The sequence below is a fragment of the Triturus cristatus genome, chromosome 4_1 (genome assembly GCF_964204655.1).
Source record: "Triturus cristatus chromosome 4_1, aTriCri1.1, whole genome shotgun sequence".
Taxonomy (NCBI): domain Eukaryota; kingdom Metazoa; phylum Chordata; class Amphibia; order Caudata; family Salamandridae; genus Triturus; species Triturus cristatus.
The window spans coordinates 280,926,089-280,951,352 of record NC_140585.1 but is presented as its reverse complement, the minus strand read 5'-3'; the positions used below and the strand labels follow the sequence as shown (position 1 = coordinate 280,951,352).

Below are 25,264 nucleotides of genomic sequence, written 5' to 3'. Positions count from 1 at the left end.
CAGAGTCCGCGCAGTTTGTTATGTTATGTTAAAGGATACGTATAGAGCACACAGCTACTCAGGAAGAGTGTCCCGGCGCTAAGAGAAACCTCATGGCTAGGTTGTTGCTGTCACTAAAAGAGGGAAACAGCCAAGGACATAGTGAAGAAATCTCTTTCTAGTATAGTGAACTCCAGTACCATGTAAAGCCTTAAAAGCCAAGACTAGAGCTTTAAAGCGAATTCTCTTACGGACAGGCAGCCAGTGCAAGGCCTTCAGGTGTGGAGACATTCGCGCTCTGGGTCCAAGCATGAGAACCGCCCTGGCGGCCACATTCTGGACCACCTGAAGTCTATTTAGTAAATACTTTGGGAGGCCTAGGTATAGGACGTTAACATAGTCCAACCTGGAGACAATAAGGGCTTGGACCACAGTCTTTCTATGAGTGAGAGGTAACAGGGGGAGGAATTTCCTCAGCATTCGCAGGATGCCAAAACAGGATCCTGCGACTGCCTGGATTTGAGCTTTCATGGATTGGGTATCATCCAACTTGACCCCCAAATTCTTGATCGTGTTTACCGAAGTTTGGGGAGGGGACATGTTGGAAGGCCACCATTGTTTCAACACGACCCAAGATGCAGAGCGGAAGAAGATTATCGCTGATTTCTCTGGGTTACATTTTAATTGATTCTCTCTAAGCCAGGAAAAATTCCAGTCAGTCATTTGTTTATCTTCTCCCCTGAAAAGTCCTCGCCCTTTTCACATGTAAACAGAAGCTGAGTGTCATCAGCATGGGAAATTATTGTCTCGTCACATGCTTCAACCAAGGGAGCAAGGGGGGCCATGTATAGATTAAAAAAGTGTTGGGCTCAGGATGGAACCCTGAGCCCAACATTCTTTCATAGGGGGGATGGGAGCGGCGAAAGGAGGGGACCAGATCTCCTGGTGCCTATCCTCCAAAAAGGAGGAGAACCACTTGAACACTGTGCCTCCCAGGCCGTATTCCTGCAGTCTGTGCAGGAGTCGGTCATGGGGCACATTGTCGAAGGTCGCAGAGAGGTCCAGTAGGATCAACACTGCTTTACCTCCTTTATCTAGTTTCTCCTTTATAGACTCCGAAATTTCCAGCTGTGCAGTCTCAGTGCTGAAATTAGGTCTGAATCTGGATTGGCTCTGATGGAGAAGATCATTAGTTTCTACGTAATCCGTGATAACTGAATTTACGTATTTTTCTAGGGCTTTAGGGAAGAAAGGGAGGAGTGAGATTGGTCTATAGTCTGATGCCACCAAGGGGTCGGCAGAAGGCTTTGTTAGCAGTGGGAGGATTTTCGCACTCTTCCAACTTTGAGGCACCTGGCCATTACTTAATGATGCGTTGAGAACAGTATTGGCAGCTGAACTAATGATCTTGGCCACGGATGCTAGTATTTTGGCAGGACATGGGTCCGTAGTCGATCCTGACTTAAGGCCTTTCATACTCTCCAAGGACGTCTCCAGTGGAAAGGGGGGAACTGTGTGAAAGAGGTACCCGCAGCAAGAGCACCAGAGGGTAGAGAGACTGTGCTCCCTCCCTTAACCAGAAGAGGCTCCACAAAGGAGTTTTGGATAGTTATGATTTTCTCATGAAAAAATGAGGCAAGTTGGTTTGTCCATTCCATAGTCGGGATAAAAGGTCTAGCAGATGCACTCGGGGAGGAAAAGTCACTTACAATTTGAAAAACGTCCTTACTTTTATTTCAAGATGACTCAATTTTGGATGAAAAGAAGTTTTCTTTTCCTCATGAATTTTATTGTGGTAAATCTTTAAGGCTTATTTATAAATGTCTTTGTCCTTAGTATTAAATTCTTTCCTCGTTATTCTTTCCAGCCGTTTGCACACACTTTTGCTCTGCCTGAGGGCTTCATTGAACCATGGAGCGGAAAATCTAGCAGATTTAGAAGGGCGAGCGGAAGAAGGTGCAAGCGCCAGAAAGTGTTGCTGAAACCAATTTTCTAGGCAGAGAGCATCCCTCTCTGGGTTGCCACTGAGTGAAAGTGGGTGAAGGACAAGCTCTATGCTCAGGGCTGCTGGAGTAATTCGGTGGAAGGGTCTTCAAATGGTGGAACGATGCTTCCCATAAGATTGAGGGAGTCTTGCCAATTTACACACCTTAAAAACTATCATATAATGATCAGACCATACTAAAAGGACAAGCACATCTGTTTGAATCTTTACATTAGAGAAAATCTGATTGAGTGTGTGGCCCTTATCATGGGTGGGATGATAACATAAGGGGATAAATTAAAAATAGCAAGGGACTCAATCAAAGAGGTGGTCTCCCGCTCTCCTGGTTTGTCCATATGAATATTGAAGTCACCCAGTACCAGGAAGTGCTTGTATTTGGGGACTATAGGCACAATTGCGTCATTAAGGGACTTGAGGAACTTCCCAGCAGGGCCAGAAGGTCTATATTAAGGCTCCGGACAGGGATTGGTATGCAGAGAGTATGAAAGGAAAGCCTAAACATTCCGCCCCGTCCATCTCTTCCATGGGGACTGTGGTGCAGGAAATGTCCTTTTTAACAATAATCGCTCCTCCACCACCCTTGCCCACAGCACTGTCCCTCCTCAGGATCTGATACCCTGGGGGTAATGGCGGTGGCAATGGTTGGGTTTGAGGCCTCGGTAAGCCACGTTTCTGTCAGAAACATTATGTCCGGATTGGACTCTTGCAGCAAATCAAATATGTGCAAATCGTGCTTAGTTAAAGAGCGAGTATTGAGTAGAAGTGCCTTAAAATTTCCATCATTGCTGATCAGGGAGCCGGTTCTATGAGCCCATGTACCTCCCCCACTGTGTTACTCTCACCGTTTCCAATGGAAGCCACCCATTTGCAGTGTTTGCACTTTGAGGGGGTACCGTCTGAGTTCATAGTAGTGAGGTTATGACAGCGCAAATTATTGCCAATCTCAACAAGCGTGACTCTACTGAACATTATGTGCTTACCTTGGTGAGAAGTAGACCTGGCAGCATGGCCGGCACCGGCCGCCTCCGGGACGCTGACTGGCGCAGATGGGCTTGCCTTAGGCACATTTTAATTTCTCAGCGAAACAGCTATCCATGACAACAGCCTCGCCCCTTTCACCCTGTTGGCATGTGACACCAATAAAATTAAATGCAGGCGAGACCAGGCGCAGTACAAAACCTCACCAAACAGGGCTTTAGATAAGTAGTAGAAAATAAAATAAAGAACTTAAAACTTATTAATTTTCCAAGGGGATGGCGGTTCAAAGTAATGTGGCAACGCTCTTCCAACACTGTCTATGGTGTTCTCTGACAAAGGCTTGAGAGTGAGGGCATATCAAATACATTACACTCAAGCACTGAAATAGATACCATACTTTCTCTGGTAGTGAGGCAATCTACCAGACTGCACATGGATGGATGGATGAATGGATGGATGTTGACAGGTGGCACTGTTATTGTGGATGAAGGAGAGACACAAACATACCTTGTGTCATGTAGAATGGAGGTCTGCACTGACATGGTGTCGGGTGATCTGAAAATCTCGCAGGTTATTCTTAGTTCCAGGAATGTGGCAGAAAAGGAGATAGAAATGAATGCAGACAGTGAAGTATGCAGGAACAACAGAAATGGTTGGTCTAGTGTAGGGGGGAATCGCTGCTTTGCCTCTGTATCAGTGAGTGCAAATGAGCAGACATCAATGCTGAATGGATTTGTCAGTGTTTGAAGGGAGGGTTCTTTCTGAGCACAGGATCAGTAGGACCCTGTAAGAAAGTGCTCTCTTTTTGCATGGTTGGCCCCACTTTTTGCCAAACGGCTGATGTACTTTGACTGAGTGTGCCCTGGGTTCCTGCCAACAGGTACCCAGGACCTATGTTCTTTCCCTAAACTGCATTAAAAACAAAACCGAATTGGCACTCTTTGTCCACGGGTCAGTCCCTTGTAAATGGTACCATAGGTACTAAGGGCACTGTGGCCAGGGAAGGCCTCTAAGGGCTGACGCACTTATTGTGCCACCCTTAGAGGCCCTGTACCTTTACACACACACACTGCCAATGCAGGCTGCATGTTTTGGTGCAGAACAAAGTTAAGAGTCGACATGACACACATCCCTGTGTGCCATGCCTATAACCCACTGCCCTGGCATAGGTCAGCCACCCCTCTAGCTGGGTGCACTATACCACTGGTGAGGGTACAGGTGCATGGGCCCTGTACCCCTACAGTGTCTAAACCAATTCACAGACATTGTAAGTAGAGTGATGCCATTAAGAGTATATGGTGCTGGGAGTTTGTCACTATGAACTCCACAGCACCATAAGGGCTTTACTGAAAACTGGGAAGTTTGATATCAAACTTCTCAGCACATTAAAACCACACTGATGCCAGTGTGGGATTTAATGAAAAATGCACCCAGAGGGCATCTTAGAGATGCCCCCTGAAAAATGACTTAACACTAGTGTCCTGGCTGCTCGCCAGCTGCCACCTTCAGACATATTTCTGAAACCCTGGGTCGAGAGCCTGCTGCTCTCGGGTGTCTGAAACAATGCACATCCTGGGACAAGGTGCCAAGCCTCCTTCCCCAGGATGGGCAGGGTCCACGAAGGGGAAGCTTCAAAGGCTTGCCGCCTTTGTGAGCTACCCCAGCCATTTGCTGCTTCCAGCAACTGGCCCCCACCGGTTCTGAACCCCACTTTGGGCGGGGGAATCGGCGGGAAAACCAAGTGAGGAAGGGAGGTGTGACCACCTTTGCCAATCCCACCCCTCAGGTGGGGAGGCGAAGTGAAGCACAACTCTCAGTCCCCGCCATCTTGCAGATGGGGGGACCCAGCCAACCAGAGAGAGGCATATGCTCCCTCCCACTGGAGGGTGGCATAATAGGGGGTGTACCCATCCCAAGGAAGGGACCCATTGGTCCCAACCTTTACTTACCTGTAACGCCCCTAAATCTAGTATTTATGGGCAACCCTGAAGCTTGCCTCCTCAGACAGGAGCCGACCAGAAGAAAAGAAGAAGGACCAAAGAAGCCATGCTGAAACTAAGAAGATGAGGACGCCTACTGACTTGACCCCCCGCCCTACCGGCTTGTCCCCACCTCGAACCTGCTCCAGCGAAATCTCAGTGTGTCCTGCAGCCAGCAGCCTCAAGAACCCGAGGGACCTGCCCTGCCTTCGAAACCCAAGACTTCGTCTCCCGTGAGCACCGGATTTGCCCACCAACAGACTCCGGCCCCAGCCAAAACCCTTGAGTCTGCACCACTCTGCACCCGACACCTACGGCCTGAGTTTGACTGGCGCAACACCACGAGGAGGTCTCCTCGGTGATCCTGGCCTGAGAATTGGTGATTTCTGACCTGCCTCGATACTCCAGACAACATCTGCAGTTTTTTTCTGGAGGAACCCCACGACCACGACCGGAGGTGGTAAGAAAACCTGATGCCTAAACATACCCCTGCACCTGACATCCAACGGCCTTGGGTGGCCCACCGACAGTGTCCCACATCCCCAGGCATCCCAACTTACCTCTCCAACCGGTGGTCACCTCCAGAAGATCTTCCTCCCCAAGCCTGCAGTCTTTGTTGCAACCAGAGAATCCCCATTGAAAACAACAGGGCACCCGATGTCAAAACAGCACCCTGCACCCAGCCGCCTTTGCGGGTGTACTTTGGGTGCTGACTTGGATCCCCCCTTTGCCATGAGCCTAACACCAAGAGCTATGCTCCCACAACCCTGTGGCCTGCTCGTGAGCAGCCACCAAAGGGAGGCCCCCTATCCCCCTTTGGATAACATTGGGCCTCAGCAATCTGCACCCGGCCGCCCTAGTGCAGCTGAGGGTGTTCTGAGAGTTCATCTTCGACCCTGGGGGAACCCTGGTTCTAACCCGAGAATACCAACTCCCACAAATAAGTACTTACCTGCAAACCATTATTTTTCTCCATAGGAATACATTGACTGTTTTTCCTTGAAAATTGTTGTGTGGAGTTGGTTTGTATGGAACATTGAAAAACTGCATATGTACAAAAAGTGAATTACTTACCTTTTGTCTAGGTGATGTCTAAGTGTGATATCTAGGCATATCACACTGATTAGTAAAAGTAATCTGAAAAGTAATGTACTTCGTAATCTGTAAAATAACTAAAAAGTAACTCTGAACTGTTGACTTACCTGTAATTCAACAAACTGCATTTGAACCTGCAATCAACTGTAAAACACTGCATAAGATTTAGCAAATAATTAATTTCATTTAACTGCACCATGCTTGGCTTGGTTCTAGAAATAAAATAACTAAATATTATTTTTGATACAAACAAATTGGTATGAATTCAGTCTTTGAGTGTGTGACATCATTTGCTGCTTGAGTGTGTAAAACAAATGCTTAACACTGTCCTCTGATACTGCCTTACTGCTCGGCCACACTACCACAAATAGAGAGTAAGGTGTTATCTACTTTTACCTCTGCCTACCTCTGGGGTTCCACTGGACACTGTGCACACTATACCTCATTTTGGTATAGTATATACAGAGCCAGCTTCCTACAGATTCTGACCGTGGAAGCAGTCCTTTAAAGAGGAGGAGATCAGATATAACATTCAACTGTTGTAAACTGTGAGCAGCTTAAAGCTTGTAATCAATGTACAGTCAGAGTGAAGGGGCTAGTAATGGAGCCGTGACTTATGGAGGGTGATTGCCTGTATGGGGGTAGAGGGTGGCATTGGCATGCTATTTTCCTATCTCCTTTTCCAGGAACCACACCATTTTTACACTTTCCCTGTTTGGTGTCAAGACACCTATCATGAATACTATGAGCATCTTGGTAGGGCAAAGTATCAGGATTTGTTGCAAGTTGCCAGTAAGTAAGTACGACTTTTCCCACTTAAACAGTGCTAAGTCTTCATTGGTAAATGTTACCAAAGAGTCAGGAAGTTTTGTCCAGATTAACCTAAATCTACACGGGGTTGTACGTCATTCTCACCTACCACCGATTTTGCACAGTGCAACGTTCACCATCTCAAAACCTTTTGGGCATCCATGTACTAAAATATGAAATATATAAAAACTTAAAATAAATGTTGTTGTCAGCCAGTAGTAGCCTCCTTCACTGTGGGCGAATAGAAAGTAGGTACTTGCCTTTATTTTTATTTAACTACTTACCCAAAACATACTATTTGGGAGTAGAGGCCAACGATGTATTTAGTGTGGGGTGCATGAAAACATGTTAAACATTGAGGATGTCAACATTGTGTAGAACAGTGCACCTGAAACGTAGCTTCTTAGTTCTTAGAGAAATGCCCGATACCAGATACGCACCTTTTCCATACATTGTTCCATGAGCTCCACAGAGCCTCCAGTCGAAATTATTCTGGCAGATGGCATGCAGGTGAGTCTTGTTTGTGCCATGAAACAATTTCTTCTCAAGCACATCTCCTCTGTTTTGCCTCTCCATTGTCTCCTTCTGCCTGTGATGAGAGGCAAGATTGGAGTGTAAAAGTTCAAGCAGATGTTGTTTTAGTACCACTTGTCAACCTTGCAATTGTGAATGGATGGGATGTAATGATCTTCATGCAAAGTTACGCCTGTCTAGCTCCCCTTGAGACATGCCCTACCAAAGAGCTCTTCAAAATGCCTTCTGAATTCCATAACCTATCCGAAGCTGTGAAACTCTTTTCAGTCCACTTTAAAAAACAGAAGGTCATTTTGAAGCCCACTGTTTCTTGGAAGCAGGCAGTAAGAAGACATAAACCTTGCTAAATCCCAACACTCACATCCCAATACACAAAGCACTGCTTCAGTTTTCTAACAATAGAAGAAACTAATGTCTAATATTATAAATGGCATATTAACATAGCAGGACCTCCTGCGGAGGCATGTTCCCCAAGGCATTTATAAATGCATTCTTCAAGAGAGCTTCTGCTGCATCAAGGGCAAAGCAATCCTCAACTTGTCTCTGATCACCAGAGCACTCTTTAAACCAACAACCCAGGCAGCTGTCTGACTGGTAGTATCTAAAGCAAGTGATCTCAGATCATCTACAGAAACCCCTCTTACTCCTGACAGCAAACTAGACAAGAAGAATCAGCAATAACCTCTATGTTTCTATGTTGACCAAATAAATCATCAGACCCCATGGCAACTGAGATCTACAGAACACTGTTCAATAGTTTCCAAGCGCCATAATATGGCTTAAATTAGGCCTATACTCAAGCAGAGACTCTATCTAGTCACACCTGGCAAGTTACAGACCAATATGCAATGGTTCTTCAGTAAACTCATTGAAAACACAGCCTTCTCTTAGATATTAGAGATTAATATACAAAACAAACTCCACTTCGACTGCTGGACAGCATTCAGATCAGAAAGGAGTATGGAATCAGCATTAATCTACCTGGGATGACATCAGGAACCCCACTGTTTTAAATGGAGTTGCAGCACTTATCCTTCTTGAATTTTCATCAACATTAATTGACTGCGAGTAAAAAGGCTAAAAGACGCAGGGATTCTGGGCATGGGTCTCAATTCAATAAAAGCATATCTCGCTGACACATCCACAATCCCATCATTCTGCTCATCATTCACTTCTCGGGTAGGTGTCCCAAATTGCTCAACAATCACCCCTGTCCTCTTTAAGAGCGCCGAAGTCAGTGAAGGACATTGAACCTCGCACTGTAAAGCCAAGTAAATAAAGTGACCAGAGAAGCCTATCACACAATATTCTGGCATCGATAGCCTTGGAATCTTGAACAACTGAATGGCTTCCACATCCGACTCTCAAAAAAGCTTACTAGGCTGCTATAAGTAATCTAGAATGCGGAAGCCAGAAAAGTTCTAAAGCTGTCTTTCAAAAAAACAAGAGCAACCCATATGTCCATGCGAACTGGGTATTAAGTATCAGCATTACAACAAGTGTTCACATGGAACTCATTTAAAAAACAATTTCATATTACCACAAATGTATTCTCTGTGTTGATTTAATCAAGAGGAAAGGAGATTCCTTATTTTTGTTTTTTTTGCACTTTTTTAAAATTATTTTTATTAACATTCATCAATATATGAAATGCAGTGCAGAGGAATCAGGTACAATACAATAAGTGAAGGCAATGATGAGTAATCGTCTATACCGGAGCGCCATGGGTACAAACTATGGGGTGGGGGGATCATCCGGGTCAATGTTGAGCGGAGGATTGCAGTTATGTCCTCTATAGGCGTTCCAAGGGTCCCATATCCTGGACCACTTTTTGGGGCATCCACGGGCTGTGTAGACTGTCTTTTCTCTATACATACACTAGTCTAGATCTTCTTTCCAGGCATCTACTTTGGGTGCCTGTGCCACTCCCCACAACCGTGCTATATTTTGTTTTGCCAGTATAAGCCCCAACGTGGCCCATTGCGTGTGATGACTATTTAAATTAGTGGGCTCCCATATGTTTAAGAGGCATATTGGTGCATCTGGGTGTATGACAATTGCGAGCACTTTGCCTAACACTTCGTGGATCTTGCGCCAGAATGATTGTATGTATTCGCATGCCCATATTATGTGTAGAAATGTTCCTTCCTGCCCACACTTTCTCCTACAATCCCCACTGTCGGCTCTACCCATGCAGACCAGATTAGGCCCTGTGATGTATATTCTGTGAAGAATTTTAAGTTGAACTAGCCGGAGTCTGGCCGAGATTGCCACTACTCTTGGTGAGGACACTTCATCCTGCCAGTCCTCGTCCTCTAATTCAATGCCATCCCTCACCCATTTCTCATGCAGTGGCCCAAGTGGGTCTGTCATATTGTTGATCAGTTTTTTATAGGTCAGTGAAATGGCTTTTTCGGGTAGATGCCCGTCTAACAATCTATCTTCTAGTGGAGAGGGTTCTGGAGTGGTTTTTGCACTTAATTAAATGTATTGTTTACTTAGTTAAAACGTAACAATTTTACATAAATCACATATCCTTAACAAAAACATTTAGAATCAATTCAGCATTAGCAGTAAAAGAATTAGCACGCAGTGTTTAAATACAGCAAGTGTAAATTAATTTGGTCTTAAAATCAGTCTATAGTGCATGTCTGGCTTGCATAAAATGTTGTTCGACTTCCTTAATTTTGCAAGCTCTGCATATTAAAAATACAATTAAAATGCATTTACATTAAAACTCTAAATATTAGATACCAGACTGGTTATTTACTTTCTATCCAGATGTAATTTAAACATTTGCAAGTCTCTGTCTCTCTTTACTACCAGATTGACCTGTTGGAGACCGTAAAGAGAGTCCAATGCGTTGGTTCAGGAAATATGTGTTAATCGACTGTCCAGTCTCCTTGTCCTTACAGTAGTGATCTTACAAATAGAGGGGGTTGTGGTGTTTCTCGCCCACTAAGATAACCTCATTAGAAGGGCTTGTCTTTCACAACTTGATCGTGTACACAGAGGAACTTTATCAGTTTACAATTCATGTGGGGGTCGGATGGATCTAGTCCTCTAATGACGGCAGTCCTGCAGGTTCTTATTCCCCTGTCCGGGAAGGCTCTCCTTAATAAAGTGACTTATGCTGGTTGTAATTTCTTGCAATGACATATTAAATGGATGAGATCTTCTTTTTGACTGCTGCAAAGACGGCACACTTTTGAGTCAACATTTTTCCAGTGTGGAGCATCTGCAAGTGAGAGTTACCTTCCCAACCACAGTGCCATTAATTGTCTTTTCAAGTGGACCGAAAATGTGTAATCCAGCTGGGCTGCCGGTTTAAGGACTTTATAGCTATTGATTACCGTTGATGAGTGGAATCTTTGGGTGAAAATGCTCTTATCCAATATTAACAAGTGAAATTTTGCAGATTTATTTATTGCTAACTTGAATGTTTGAAAAGGCGTATTTTTGTTCCAGAGATCAGAAGTGCTAGTCGTTTTAAGTGTGTTGTACAAAAATTGATGAAACAACGATTTATTATCATTATCAAGTTCCGACCATAGTGTCTCATTAAGGTTAGTATTCTCCGTGTTTTGTTTTATATGGTACCAAACCTTTATAGAGGCGTAAAGTCTGTCAATGATTCGTTCATTAACCCAAATTCCAAACGCATTTGTGCTGGTGAAGCAGTTCCGGGAAGTTGAAAAGCCTTTTGTAGATACTTGTTATTAGGTTACCAAGGAGGACAGACTCTTTCCCGTGCATGGCAGCACTAGCATAAGTTAAGGTTGGAAGAGTTTTTGCAGCTATTACTGAGAGCAATGGCCTTAAAGATGGTCCCTCCAATTTATTTTACCAGCGACCTATAAGCACATGTTAGAGCACCTGCTAAGCAAATGTTAGAGCACCTTCTCGCCGTGTCATATAGTTTTTCTGCTCCCGATGGGATAGTCTGTTATCTATATAATAACCCAGATAGTTGTAGCTAGATACATTCTACAAAAGTTTGCCTTTTAGCCAGATGTTGTGGGGTGGAGCTAACCGATTGCTAATAAGCATTGTTTTTGATATGTTCATTTCCAACTAGTTTGCTGACAAAAATTAGGAGAGTTCAGTTAGTAATCTGGTCAGACCAACTTTAGTTAAACTTAAAAGGACGATGTTGTCTGCACAGGCAAGGTGAGAAAGTGGTAGCTGGCCTAAATGCGGCGGGTGGGAATTAGTTTTGTTGAGCTTTTCCAACAGATCTGATATGAATATGTTAAACAGGTGTGAGGCCAACACACATCCCTGTTTCAGGCTCATGGTCGTATACACTTTTCTTGAGACTCTGGAGCTGTCTCCAAGTTTTACTCTGACCCAAGTGTCTGTGTAAAATAGCATTAAACCCCTTAAAATTCTTTCAGGTATATTCCAAAACTTTAGTTTGGCCCACAAATGTTTCCGGCCCACACTATCAAACGCAGCTTTTAGATCGATAAAACAGAGATGCAGATCCTGTTTCTTTTTCTTGTATTTCTCTGCTATTAGGGAGATTGATAGGATATTCGAGATGGTTGCAATCCCCTTTCTGAAGCCTGTTGGATTTTTTGGGATCAAGTTGAGTTTTCCTGACCAGTTGACCAATTCTTCAAGGATCAACAAGGCGAAATATTTAGCTTCTATGTCCAGTAGTAAAATAAGCCTGTAATTCGAAGGATCAGCTCTATCTCCTCCTTTGTATATAGGTGTAATAATTGATCCTTGCCAACTGTCGAGAATTTGGTTTTTAATCGCAACTTTGGCATACAGCTTCCCTAGATAAATGCTCCAGTCATGTTTAAAGGTGGCTTGCGGGATGCCATTGGGGTCTGGAGCCCCGTCACCTTTCCCTTTGTTTATTATATTTGTTATGTTGTCTGTTGAGTAAAGGGAATTGTTTATTTTAGGGTACCCTTGTTGCGCTGGTGTCTCGGTCATACCCTTTGATAGTAGTTGACAATCGCCTGATTCCAGTAGATGTGGCTCACTTAGAGTGTCTGTTGGTATCTGTGTCTGCGGATGGTTATATGGCGTCTTTTTAAATTTCTGAGTGATATAGTTGGCCCATTCCTGCTCCTGCACATTTAACATTAAGATGTTTATTTGCCTATTCAGGTGGTTTATCGTTTGGCAGAATTTTTTGATTGGGGTGCCTTGAGCTGTATATTAATTTGGACCAGAAACTCTCCGTTTTCATTCTTTTGGATACCCATAACTTCTTTTTATAGAGTTTTCTCTGATGTCTAAATACGTCCAATGTGATACCTTCATTGGTTCTTGATTGCAGCTTCCTGTGTGTTCTTTTTAGTTTTTGCACTTTGCTTTGTAATCCTTTAAATGGATTGTGTTCAGTAACCTTAAATCGAGGGGTTATCATTATTGTTGTTAATTTACTCAGAAAGTTAGACCTAGCTTGAGTCCTGTTTGTAGGTCTGCTTGCCGGTTCAGCCAGGAGATCTTTTATTGTTGAAAACCTTAGTTTCATTTGTTCATTTAAGACATTTTAGGTTTGTTGAGTATAATTGACCCTCTGGTAACTTGGTAGTTTGAAATATTGCCACATTTAGATTAAAAACAATATGTTGAAATGAGTGATTGCTCAGTGTGGTGCTCTCTATGTAAAAGCGGGCAAGTGACGGCCTTAGAGGGAGCGTTATAATTGTGAAGTCAAGTATTGTTTGTGCCCTTGGGACATGGTATTTGTTTTTAGCTGGTTGTCTTCTTCAGATCTTCCATTAATCACTTGCATACCTTGATATTCCAGGTCTGTTGCTAATTGCTGACCAATTTGGTCTAAGTGAGTTGACCTGGTTTGAAATTGCTGCCGAACCCACCAGAACGTGTTGTCTGCTAAGAAGATTTCATCTTCGTCTGGCGTGAAAATCAAGTTTGAATTAAAATCTCCTGTCACTATTATATTCCAAGTAGGCTCGGCACAACGTAGATCTGAAATAATTTTGCTTAAAAGTGCATTTATCTATGGCTACATAAACTGCCAATCCTCCTTTTGCATGGCATTATTGTTTACATGTTTCTACTGCTACTGTGTAGTGAATAAATCCAACTATTGGAAGTTCTCCCAGGGACCAACTCTCTTGCAGAGCGATTATATCACAATTGGCCCACTCCTGAAGAGGAAGACCCTCCTCAAGTAGTGGTTTTGCTCCAGCTATATTCCATGATAGCATATGTATAGCACTTCTTTCAAGGATACTGGCTTTTTTTTTCTTTTGTCAGTCACTCTTCCGATGTTAAGTTTTTCCTTTATTAATTCTCATTTTGCCTGATTTCTGCTTGTCGTCTTGCATCTGTGGCCTCACTGGGTTGGCTGACTTGTGGGTTTCAATTTCACCATGGTGGACCACGTTGTCTAAAACTGTAGAGACACTAGGATGTTTTTTCCAATTTCCTGTTTCGACTGAAGTCTTGCCCGGAGGCTTCCCATTTAAGACGTCTTTGTGCAATCTGGGGTTAACCTTTGAGGGGGAAGAGATAAGGTCTTCTGGGTTCGTCCCCTCATGGGCTTGCATAGGAAACGGGACAGCATTTGCCATGGTAGTAGGGCCCCTAATATGTTTTTTATGAGCCCCAGATTTATCTGTGTTCTTACCACCAGTCCCCACATTTAAGGTGGTAGTGCTAGTCAAGGGGTTACTCGCTGTAGTTGCAGTGGGATGTTCTTCTAAAGAGAAACCTGTCTGAGATTTATAAAAGATAGGATATACTCTGACACCAAGCTAGGGGTCGTGCTCCGTCACTTTGTTTCTTGCTTTCCTTTCCCTCTTTTTTTGTCTTCTGGATTGTGTCTGCATTTTTGAGTGCCCTGACGCGACACTCTGTATTGCTGTCTATTCGATGCTTGTGCACTCTACCGTTTCTATGGAAGGGTACTGAGTACCGTTTTTAAGCACCAAAGCGGTGCTTACAGCTCCCTGCGATTGAATCTGTCTTAAGATTGAATCAGATTGTTCTATGTCTGTATTCTCTGAGTGAGTCACAGGGGTGACCAGGAGTTTGTTAAGGATCTGTTCTAATAATGTTGGTAAGAAACTCAGCTTATCTAATATTGGTACACATGCACAGACAGATTCCTGCAGAAAATATTCTGATTGAACTCTTGTTATTAGGTTAGTTGGATTGTCAAGTTTCTGGTTTAATCCTGCGATATGTGATGCACTGATGTTCATTAGATCTATTTGTATATCTAATTTATCTGACTGCATTATCAGAGTATCTGTTGATGTTTTCAATGCTTGCAGTAACGGGGTAATTTGTTCCGCTTGAACGTTTATATTGCTGTGCTTATTGGTTGTCCCGTTATCTAATGTACAGCTAGGACAGTCATTTTGTTTAAGTTTAGGTAATGAATTCGGTTCAAGATCTCTTTTCTTTGAACTTTGTGTAGTCTTCAGTAGTTGCCAAAGAAGGCTTTCTGGATTTCTTTTCCTCCTACTTGCTTTAATGTCTTGACCGCTGTTGTAGTTTGTGTTAAATATCTGGTCTTACGTTTCTTCTTTTCCTTGGGCCTCTGCCAGTACCTCTTGCGTATCTGTTATGGGTTTACTGACCTTCAATACATCCGCACTTGTGTCGGGTAGGCCTGAATTTAGCCATGAAAGCTCAAAGTCTTTGCTATTTTACCCCTTCGCTGCTAGGCCTTTTTTCCACCCTGTGCTAAGCCTTTTTTGGCTATTTGGGGTAGTTTGCGCTTAGGCCCCTGTAAGTTTTTGACCACATAAGGTATCCACACCATATTTGCGTCCTTTTCTTCTAACATCATGGAGATTCTAAAGGTACCCAGGGTTTGTGGATTTCCCTGGAGGGGACCCAGAAATTAGCCAAAATAGAGCTAAATCTGTTGTTTTTTTTAAAAATGGGTAAATAGGCCTACAGATTAAAGCATCTGTTTTTTTCCCTGCAAATGGTATCAACAAAGGGGTTGTGGTGCTGAAATCACAATTTTTCCAGCTTTCAAGGTGAAGCAGGCTTTTGTCAGAAAACCTACATTCTTTACACAGTTTTGGCATTGTTCTGGGACATAGCCTACTTTTGCTATTTTTTTGTGCTTTCAACCTCCTTCCAGTTAATGGTAGAAATGGGTATGAAAGCATTAATGGATCCTGGAAAGCTATACATTTTAAAAAAGTAGACAGAATTCTGAATTTAGCAAGGGGTCAATTGTGTAGATCCTTCAAGGTTTCTTTATAGAAACTAACAGTTGAATATTGGAATAATTGAAAATTAGTTGAAAAAACAGCCATTTGTGTCAACGTTTTCACCTGTAACTTCTTCTAATTATGACAGCTGTTTGAAAGCAATATACCGTTACATCCGCTCGACCTTTCTGGTTGTGGGGATATATAGGACTTGTAGGTTCACCAAGAACCCGACGAACCCAGAGCCAATAACTGAGCAGCGTATTGCAATGGTTTTTTATTATGTACTGGGTATAAAGCAATTAATTTGGGAAAATATATACATGGTAAAATCGGTATTAAAGACACCTATGTATTTCTGAAATTGGAACAAAATATAGAGTTTAGAAACAGTAGATATTTGACTTCTTTTTTACACATTGTCTTAAATTTGGAAGGCAGAAATTCATCAAAAGTCAATAGGTAATAACAGTTGCTCTACAATTCTGTGTTACTCTAAGTCTCCTGATACAAATGGTGCCTCACTTGTGTGGGTAGGTCTACTGCCCGCAACAGGAAACGGCTCAAAATGCAACGTGGACACACTTTATTTTTACAGTGAAAACTGACCCTTGTTTTGCAAAGTACCTAGCTGTTGATTTTGAACCCTAGCTCTGCAGGCACCTAGGGAAACTTAGCAAACCTATACATTTCTAAAAACTAGACACCCAGGGGAATCCAGGATGGAGTGACTTGTCTGGCTCTCACCAGGTTCTGTTACCCAGAATCCCTTGAAAACCTAGACATTTGTCAAAAAACACACATTTTCCTCACATTTCTGTGGTGGAAAGTTCTGGAATCTGCGTGGATTCACAAAATTCCACCCACCCCCCATTCCCCAAAGCCTTCCCAGAAAAATGGTATCTCACTTGTGTGGGTAGGCCTAGTGCCCGCTACAGGAAACAGCCCAAAAGCAACATGGACACACCGCATTTTCACAGAGAAAACTGACCCTTTTTTTGCAAAGTGCCTAGCTGTAGGTTTTGAACCCTAGCTCTGCCGGCACCAAGGGAAACCTAGCAAATCTATAAATGTTTGAAAACTAGACACCCAGGGGAATCCAGGATGGGGTGGCTTGACTGGCTCTCACCAGGTTCTGTTACCCAGGATCCCTTGCAAACCTCAAAATTTGTCCAAAAAACACATTTTCCTCACATTTCTGTGGAGGAAAATTCTGGAATCTGTGTGGATCCACAAAATTCCACCCATCCTGCGTTCCCCAAAGTCTTCTGAGAAAAATAGTACCTCACTTGTGAGAGTAGGCCCAGTGCCCGCGACAGGAATCGGCCCAAAAAGCAACGTGGACACACCACATTTTCACAGTGAAAACTGACCCTTTTTTTTTGCAAAGTGCCTAGCTGTAGATTTTGAACCCTAGCTCTGCCTGCACCTAGGGAAACCTAGCAAACCCATACATTTTTTAAACCTAGACACCCAGGGAAATCCAGGATAGGGTGGCTTGACTGGCTCTCACCAGGTTCTGTTACCCAGAATTCCTTGCAAACCTCAAAATTTGTCCCAAAAAACAAATTTTCCTCGCCTTTCTGTGGTGGAAAGTCCTGGAATCTGCGTGGATCCACAAAATTCCACCCACCCCACGTTCCACAAAGTCTTCTGAGAAAAATGGTACCTCACTTGTGTGGGTAGGCCTAGTGCCCGTGACAGAAAACAGCCCAAAACGTAACGTGGACACACCACATTTTCACAGTGAAAACGTCCTCCTTTTTTTGCAAAGTGCCTAGCTGTAGATTTTGAACCCTAACTCTGCCAGCACCAAGGGAAACGTAGCAAGCCTATACATTTTTTTAAACTAGACACCCAGGAAAATCCAGGATGGGGAGACTTGTCTGGCTCTCACCAGGTTCTGTTAACCAGAATCCCTTGCAAACCTAAACATTTGTAAAAAAAACCCACATTTTCCTCACATTTCTGTGGTGGAAAGTTCTGGAATCTGCGTGGATCCACAAACATTCACCCACCCTGCGTTCCCCAAAGGCTTCCAAGAAAAATGGAACCTCACTTGTGTGGTTAGGCCTAGTGCTCGCGACAGGAAATGGCCCAAATCGCAATGTGGACACACTACATTTTCACAGTGAAAACTGACAATTTTTTTGCAAAGTGCTTAACTGTAGATTTCAAACCCTAGCTCTGCCGGCACCTAGGGAAACCTAGCAAAAACCTATACATTTTTGAAAACTAGACACCCAGGGAAATCCAGGATGGGGTGACTTGTCTGGCTCTCACCATGTTCTGTTACCGAGAATACCTTGCAAACCTGAAAATTTGTTCCAAAAAACACATTTTCCTCATATTTCTGTAGTGGAAAGTTCTGGAATCTGCGCGGATCCACAAATTTCCTCCCAACCCGCATTCCCCAAAGTCTTCCAAGAAAAATGTTACCTCACTTCTGTGGGTAGGCCTAGTGTCCACAAGAGGAAACGGCCCAAAACGCAATGTGGACACACCACATTTTCACAGTGAAAACTGACCCTTTTTTTGCAAAGTGCCTAGCTGTAGATTTTGAACCCTAGCTCTGCCGGCACCTAGGGCAACCTAGCAAAGACCTATACATTTTTGAAAACTAGACACCCAGGGAAATCCTGGATGGGGTGACTTGTCTGGCTCTCACCAGGTTCTGTTGCCCAGAATCCCTTGCAAACCTCAAAATTTGTAAAAAAAAATTAATTTTCCTCACATTTCTGTAGTGGAAAGTTCTGGAATCTGTGTGGATCCACAAAATTCCACCCACCCCACATTCCCTAAAGTCTTCTGAGAAAAATGTTACCTCACTTGTGTGGGTGGGTCAAGTACCCGCAACAGGCAAGGGCCCAAAACCTATTGAAGCGACATCAAAATTACCTATCACAAAACAACCTGGTTTTGCAAGGGGGGGTCCCATGAGTTTTTAGCCCCGGGCTCGGCAGCCATCTAGGGAAACCTACCAAATCCACACATTTCTGAAAACTAGACACCCGGGGAGTCCAGCAAGGTATGGCTTGCATGGGTCCCCCAACATTTTCCTACCCAAAATCCACTGCAAACCTCAAATTTAGCTGAAAAAATCACTTTTTTCTCAAATGTATGTTTGGGAAAGTTCTGGAATCTGCATGGATCCACAAATTTCCTTGTACACAGCATTACCCCAGGTCTCCCGATAAAAATGGTACCTCACTTGTGTGGGTGGGTCAAGTACCCGCAACAGGCAAGGGCCCAAAACATATTGCGCAGACATCAAAATAACCTATCACAAAACAACCTGGTTTTGCAAGGTGGCCATCTTGAGAAACCTACCAAACCCACACATTTCTGAAAACTAGACACCCGGGGGAGTCCAGCAAGGTATGGCTTGCATGGGTCTCCCAACATTTCCCTACCTAGAATCCCCTGCAAACCTCAAATTTTGTTGAAAAAAATCAATTTGTTCTCACATTTCTGTGTGGGAAAGTTGTAGGATCACCAGGCTGACACAAATTTCCTGCCACTCAGCGTTGCCACAGGTGTCCCAATAAAAATGGTATTTCGCTTGTGTGGTAGGCATAGTGGCTGCAACAGGAAATGCCCAAATCGTACTGTGGAGACTTCAAAATTACTTATAACAAAACTACCTGCTTTGGGGGGGGGGAGGCACCTGGGGTTTTGGCCCCGGGCTCGCCGTCATCTAGGGAAACCTCCCAAAACCACACAATTCTGAAAACTAGACACCCTGGGGAGAACATTGAGGTATGGCTTGCGTGGATCCCACAACGTTTTCCTATCCAGAATCCCCTGCAAGCCTCAAATTTAGCTGAAAGAAACACATTTTCCACATATTTTGTGTGGAATCACAGTGGCGACACAAATGTCCTACCCCACAGCGTTCTCCTTAGTGTGCCGAGTAAAATGATACCTCACTTGTGGGGGTGGCCAATGCAGAATTGGCAAAAAAAAAATTTTTTTTAAATGTAGCGCTTAGGAATTCTCGGTGCTATACCCTCATTCCCTATGTTTTGGGTTCTTTCCAGTCACAGGCCCGTGCCCCACCCACACAAGAAAGGTATCATTTTACTCAGGAGAGTGAGGGGTACGAGGTGGGGTAGGACATTTGTGCCGGCACAGTGATTCCACCCAAAAATATGTGGAAAATGTGGCTTTTCAGCTAAATTGGAGGTTTGCAGGGCATTCTGGGTAGGAAAATGTTGGCGGATCCACGCAAGCCATACCTTGCTGGACTACCCGGGTGTCTAGTTTTCAGAAATGTGTGGGTTTGGTAGTTTCCCAAGATGGCTGCCGAGCCTGGGTCCAAAAATCCAGGTGATCCCCTTGCAAAACCAGGTCGTTTTGTGATAGGTAATTTTGATGTCTCCTCAATACGTTTTGGGCCCTTGCCTGTCACGGGTACTTGACCCACCGACGCGAGTGAGGTATCAGTTTTATCGGGAGACCTGGGGGAATGCTGGGTGATAGGAAATTTGTGGATCTACGTAGATTCCAGAACTTTCCCAGACAGAAATTTGAGAAAAAGTTATTTATCCAGCTAAATTTGAGGTTTGCAGGGGATTCTGGGTAGGAAAACGTTGAGGGACCCACCCAAGCTATACCTCCCTGGACTCCCTGGGGTGTCTAGTTTTCAGAACTGTGTGGGTTTGGTAGGTTTCCCTAGATTGTTGCCGACCCCGGGAGCAAAAACGCAGATGCCCCCTATGTATCTGAAAATGACCTGGTTTTGCAAGGGGGGTCACATGAGTTTTAGGTCCCAGGCTCGGAGGCCATCTACGGAAACATACCAAACCCACACATTTCTGAAAACTAGAGACCCAGGGGAGTACAGGAAGGTATGGCTTGCGTGGATCCCCCAACGTTTCTCTACCCAGAATCCCCTGCAATTCTCAAATTTAGCTGAGCAAATCACTTTTTTCTCAAATCTTTGTGTGGGAAAGTTCTGGAATCTGCGTGGATCCACAAATTTCCTTCTACACAGCATTACCCCAGGTCTCCCGATAAAAATGGTACCTCACTCGTGTGGGTGGGTCAAATACCCGCGACAGGCAAGGGCCCAAAACATATTGCGGAGACCTCAAAATAACCTATCACAAAACAACCTGGTTTTGCAAGGGGGGGTCACCTGGGTTTTTGCTCGGTGGCCATCTTGGGAATCCTACCAAACCCACACATTTCTGAAAACTAGACACCCGAGGGAGTCCAGCAAGGTATGGCTTGTGTGGGTCCCCCAACATTTCCCTACCTAGAATCCCCTGCAAACCTCAAATTTTGTTGAAAAAAATAAAAAATTTCTCACATTTCTGTGTGGGAAAGTTGTAGGATCACCAGGCTGACACAAATTTCCTACCACCTAGCGTTCCCTCAGATGTCCCAATAATAATGGTACCTCACTTGTGTGGTAGGCATAGTGGCTGCAACAGGAAATTGCCCAAATCGTACTGTGGAGACTTCAAAATTACCTATAACAAAACTACCTGCTTTGGAGAGGTGGAGGCACCTGGGGTTTTGGCCCCGGGCTCACCGTCATCTAGGGAAACCAACCAAAACCAAACCACACATTTCTGAAAACTAGACACCCTGGGGAGAACAATGAGGTATGGCTTGCATGGATCCCAGAATGTTTCCCTACCCAGAATCCCCTGCAAACCTCAAATTTAGCTCAAAGAAACACATTTTCCACATATTTTGTGTGGAATCACAGTGGCGACACAAATGTCCTACCCCACAGCGTTCTCCTTAGTGTACCGAGTAAAATGATACCTCACTTGTGTGGGTGTCCAATGCAAAATTGGCAAAAAAAGTATGTTTTTTAAAATGTAGCGCTTAGGAATTCTCTGTGCTATACCCTCATTCCCTATGTTTTGGGCTCTTTCCAGTCACAGGCCCTTGCCCCACCCACACAAGTAAGGTATCATTTTACTCAGGAGAGTGAGGGGAACGCTGTGGGGCAGGACATTTGTGCCGGCACAGTGATTCCACCCAAAAATATGTGGAAAATGTGGCTTTGTCAGCTAAATTTGAGGTTTGCAGGGCATTCTGGGTAGGAAAACATTGGAGGATCTACGCAAGCCATACCTCGCTGGACTACCCCGGGTGTCTAGTTTTCAGAAACGTGTGGGTTTGGTAGTTTCCCAAGATGGCAGCCGAGCCTGGGGCCAAAAACCCAGGTGATCTCCCTTGCAAAACCAGGTTGTTTTGTGATAGGTAATTTTGATGTCTCTTCAACACGTTTTGGGCCCTTGCCTGTTGCGGGTACTTCACTCACCCATGTGAGTGAGGTATCATTTCTATCGGGAGACCTGGGGGAATGCTGGGTGGTAGGAAATTTGTGGATCCATGTAGATTCCAGAACTTTCCCAGACAGAAATTTGAGAACAAAGTTATTTCTTTCAGCTCAATTTGAGGTTTGCAGGGGATTCTGGGTAGGAAAACGTTGGGGGACCCACGCAAGCCATATCTCGCTGGACTTTCCCGGGTGTCTAGTTTTCAGAAATGTGTGGGTTTAGTAGTTTCCCAAGATGGCCGCCAAACCCGTGGCTCTTCTACAATAAACTGTATTCAGTGGCATGACGAAAAATAATGGGGCCTGTAATAAAGCTGGTACACTAGATGGAGTTGGCAGAAGAAGATTTATTGAAGATAGAGTAGGTATCTACAGAGATGTCATCCTAAGATAGAGTAGTTATCTACAGAGATAACGTCCTACCCACACGGCGTAAGCAGCAACTGACCAGTGGGAGTTCTAAGGATACTTGAACAAGATGAAAGCTCTAGAATGGAGAACACACAGTTCATTACACACCTTCCCCCTTTACACTAGAAGAGCAAAGAGAGAGATTAGGAGAAAGGGAAGAGTTAGGCAAGGAAGAAAGGGGCAAAAGAAACATTAACAAAGAACAAAATCATGCAGTTTTGCCGGAATCTTTCCAGCGCGAGAACTCCTTCGCAAAGCGGGCAATTCTTTGGAAGGATCAACCAACCCAGGGTGGACTTGGTTGGCATTGGAGCGATTCTGTTCAAGTTCCAGCTGCGACCATCATCCAATTTAACAGCATTCTGAAGGAGTTTCTTTACCACATAAGGCGAGGAGAATTTAGAGACTCCAGCATACCTCTGGGCAAGACGTACTCGCACCCTGTCTCCTACTCGCAAACGAGTGTGAGTGGCAGCGTGTCTAGCGTCAAAATACTCTTTCCTTTTTGCAATCTTCAAATCCAGACTGGCTTGCCAGGACGTGACACCAGGACCCGTACCAGAGGAAACTATGCTAGGACCTGTAGCAGGACAAGCATCCAAACCAACACTCGCACTTTTGTCTCTCATCCATGCTTGGAACATCTGGGTATTGGTCTTCCGCCCGCAAAAGAGCTCAAAGGGAACTTTACTCGTGGTTGAATGAGGTGTGAGATGGTAGATTGTTACCCGTTAAACAACCTCAGACTTCCAGTCTTTGTTTTGAGCTTTGGCCAGTTGAATGGATTCTTTTAACACACTGTTAAATCTCTCCACCATGCCATTGGTTTCGGGATGGTAGAGGGCGCACCGCTTATGTTTGACCCCCTTTTCTGCCAAAAACTCCTCCATCTCTCTCAAGACCTGTTGAACCCCGTTGTCAGGAAGAAGACAGTCCAGGAGTCCCTGTCGGGAGAAGACTTCATCAGAGAACTTGCTGACGTCCTTAGTCTCAATGTTGTGAGTGATCTTAATCTCCGGCCACCTGGAGAACATGTCCATTAATACTAGGACATAGGATTGACAAGAGCTACTAGTAATGGGACCCAAAAGATCCAATGCCACTTCTTGCCAACAACCAACAGGGGCCTCACGCACAACCATAGGTTGGACTCTAGTATTATAGACCTTGTCAGAGGCATTACACTCAGAGCAGTCTCTCACCATGCGCTCGACTAAGAGATCAATTCCTGGCCACCAGAAGTGCAAACAGATCCTTTCTTTGGTCTTGGAGATGCCCTGGTGCCCCTGATGTGCTTGTTGTACAATTTTAAGCCTGACAGGGAGGGGTGGAACGAGCTTGGTACCTCTCCAAAGCAACCCAGAGGAGACAGACAGCTCATGATGCGCATTCCATAACTTTTGTGTCTCCTCACTCAAACTTTTAATGCCCCCCCCAACCATCAGTCACTAACTTACTGACCTCGAGAATTACGGGATCACTTTCAATGGCAAACTTCCACTCTCCCTCACCCAAGATCTCACACACTTTATAATTGTCATCCTCTCACGAGTCTCCAGAGGCATCAAGGGCGTGATTAGGGTCGTTCAGGACAAGGCCGGAAAGACAATCCGAAACCTTGTTCTGAGCATCAGGAATGTGATGTACAACAAAATCATAGTCTTGGAGTGTGACAATCCACCTGCCGATCCTTGAGGATACGGCATCAAGACTCTTTTTAGTGAACAAGTCCTTTAAAGGTTTGTGGTCGGACTGTACTGTGAACGAACTTCCCCAGAGAAAATATTTACGTTTCTTAATAGCCCAAAAGATGCAAAGGGTTTCTTCTCTATGACAGAGTAATGCATTTCAGGCCCCATCAGTACTCGTGACAAGAACATGATAGTTATCTCGTGTCCTTCCTTCACTTGTTTAAGAACAGCCCGAGACCCTTGGAGCTAGCATCAGTGATGAGGATAGAAAGGGCAGAAGTGTCAAAACTCAGGCGAGAAGGAACCTCACTCAAAGCTGCCTTTATATCAGCGAATTACGCTTGGCACTGTGGTGACCAGATGAACCTCACACCCTTCTTGAGAAGAGCCCTAAGGGTGAAAGTACGAAAAGCAAACTGTGGGACGAACTTGTTGTAATATTCGTCCATACTGAGAAATTTGACTAACTCATCCCTGGAGTGGGGCACAGGAAGGTTCTCATTAGTCTCCACTAAATGATCTTTAGGTTTGACACCCTCCTTAGATAATTTGTGCCCTAAATAGTCACTTTCAGTGAGGTTAAATTTACATTTGTTCTCACTTAGAGTCAATCCACGGGACTTGAAATGCTTCAGAACGTCCCTGAGTCTCTCATCAAGTAACTCTTGGTAAGAGCCAAATACCAGTACATCGCCTTAGTAAATCTTGACACCAGGTAACCCATGCAGGACGTCTTCCATAGCTCTTCGAAATACGGAGGCTGCAGAATTCAGTTCGAAAGGAAGTCTTCTTAATTTGAAAGTGCCAAATGGTGTTATAAATGCAGTGAGGTTCATTGAGTCAGGGTCAATTTTAATCTGGTTGTACGCGGCCCTGAGGTCCAATGTGGAGAAGACCTCAGCTCCGCCTAATTGCGTCAGCATTTCTGCAATATTCGGGAGAGGGTATTTGTCGGCTACGACAGCCCGATTGAGAGCGTGCAAGTCCACACATAGTCTCACCTCGCAGGAGGCTTTACGTGCGAGTACCGCTGGAGCCAACCACTCATCGCCTCAGTTTTGACTATAATTCCATCTTTTAGTAACTTCTGCAGTTCTTTCTGCATTGAGTCCCTCAGTGCTAATGTTACACTATGCACCTTGCAAGTAACAGGGATGGCATCAGGTTTCAAAGATCGTTTATGCGTATAACCAGACAAACAACCTAAATTTTACACTGAAAACTTGTTCAAATTCATTACGTAGATCGTCGACTTGATCAACCTTGGCTGGCTCGGGTGCACCAGGAGAATCAGGAGGTGATGAACACAGGTC

At 44.3% G+C, this 25,264-nt stretch overlaps 1 protein-coding gene across 8 annotated transcripts in view; it reads right to left on the bottom strand.

The window, feature by feature from the left end:
• The window catches only part of LOC146854273 (uncharacterized), a 471,193-nt gene that overhangs the window by 10,530 nt on the left and 435,399 nt on the right, over positions 1–25,264 (bottom strand). For 6 of the 8 annotated variants that reach the window (XR_014981191.1, XR_014981193.1, XM_085652053.1 and 3 more), the window contains one exon: positions 7,287–7,435. Coding sequence is in view for 4 of the 8 variants with exons in the window: in XM_085652053.1 (XP_085508179.1) it covers positions 7,287–7,435 (149 nt within the window). In the remaining 4 variants the exon portion in view is untranslated. Of the gene's footprint in view, positions 1–2,964; positions 3,105–7,286; positions 7,436–25,264 lie in introns of all 8 variants that reach the window. The other 2 variants (XR_014981190.1, XR_014981192.1) reach the window with 1 other exon arrangement.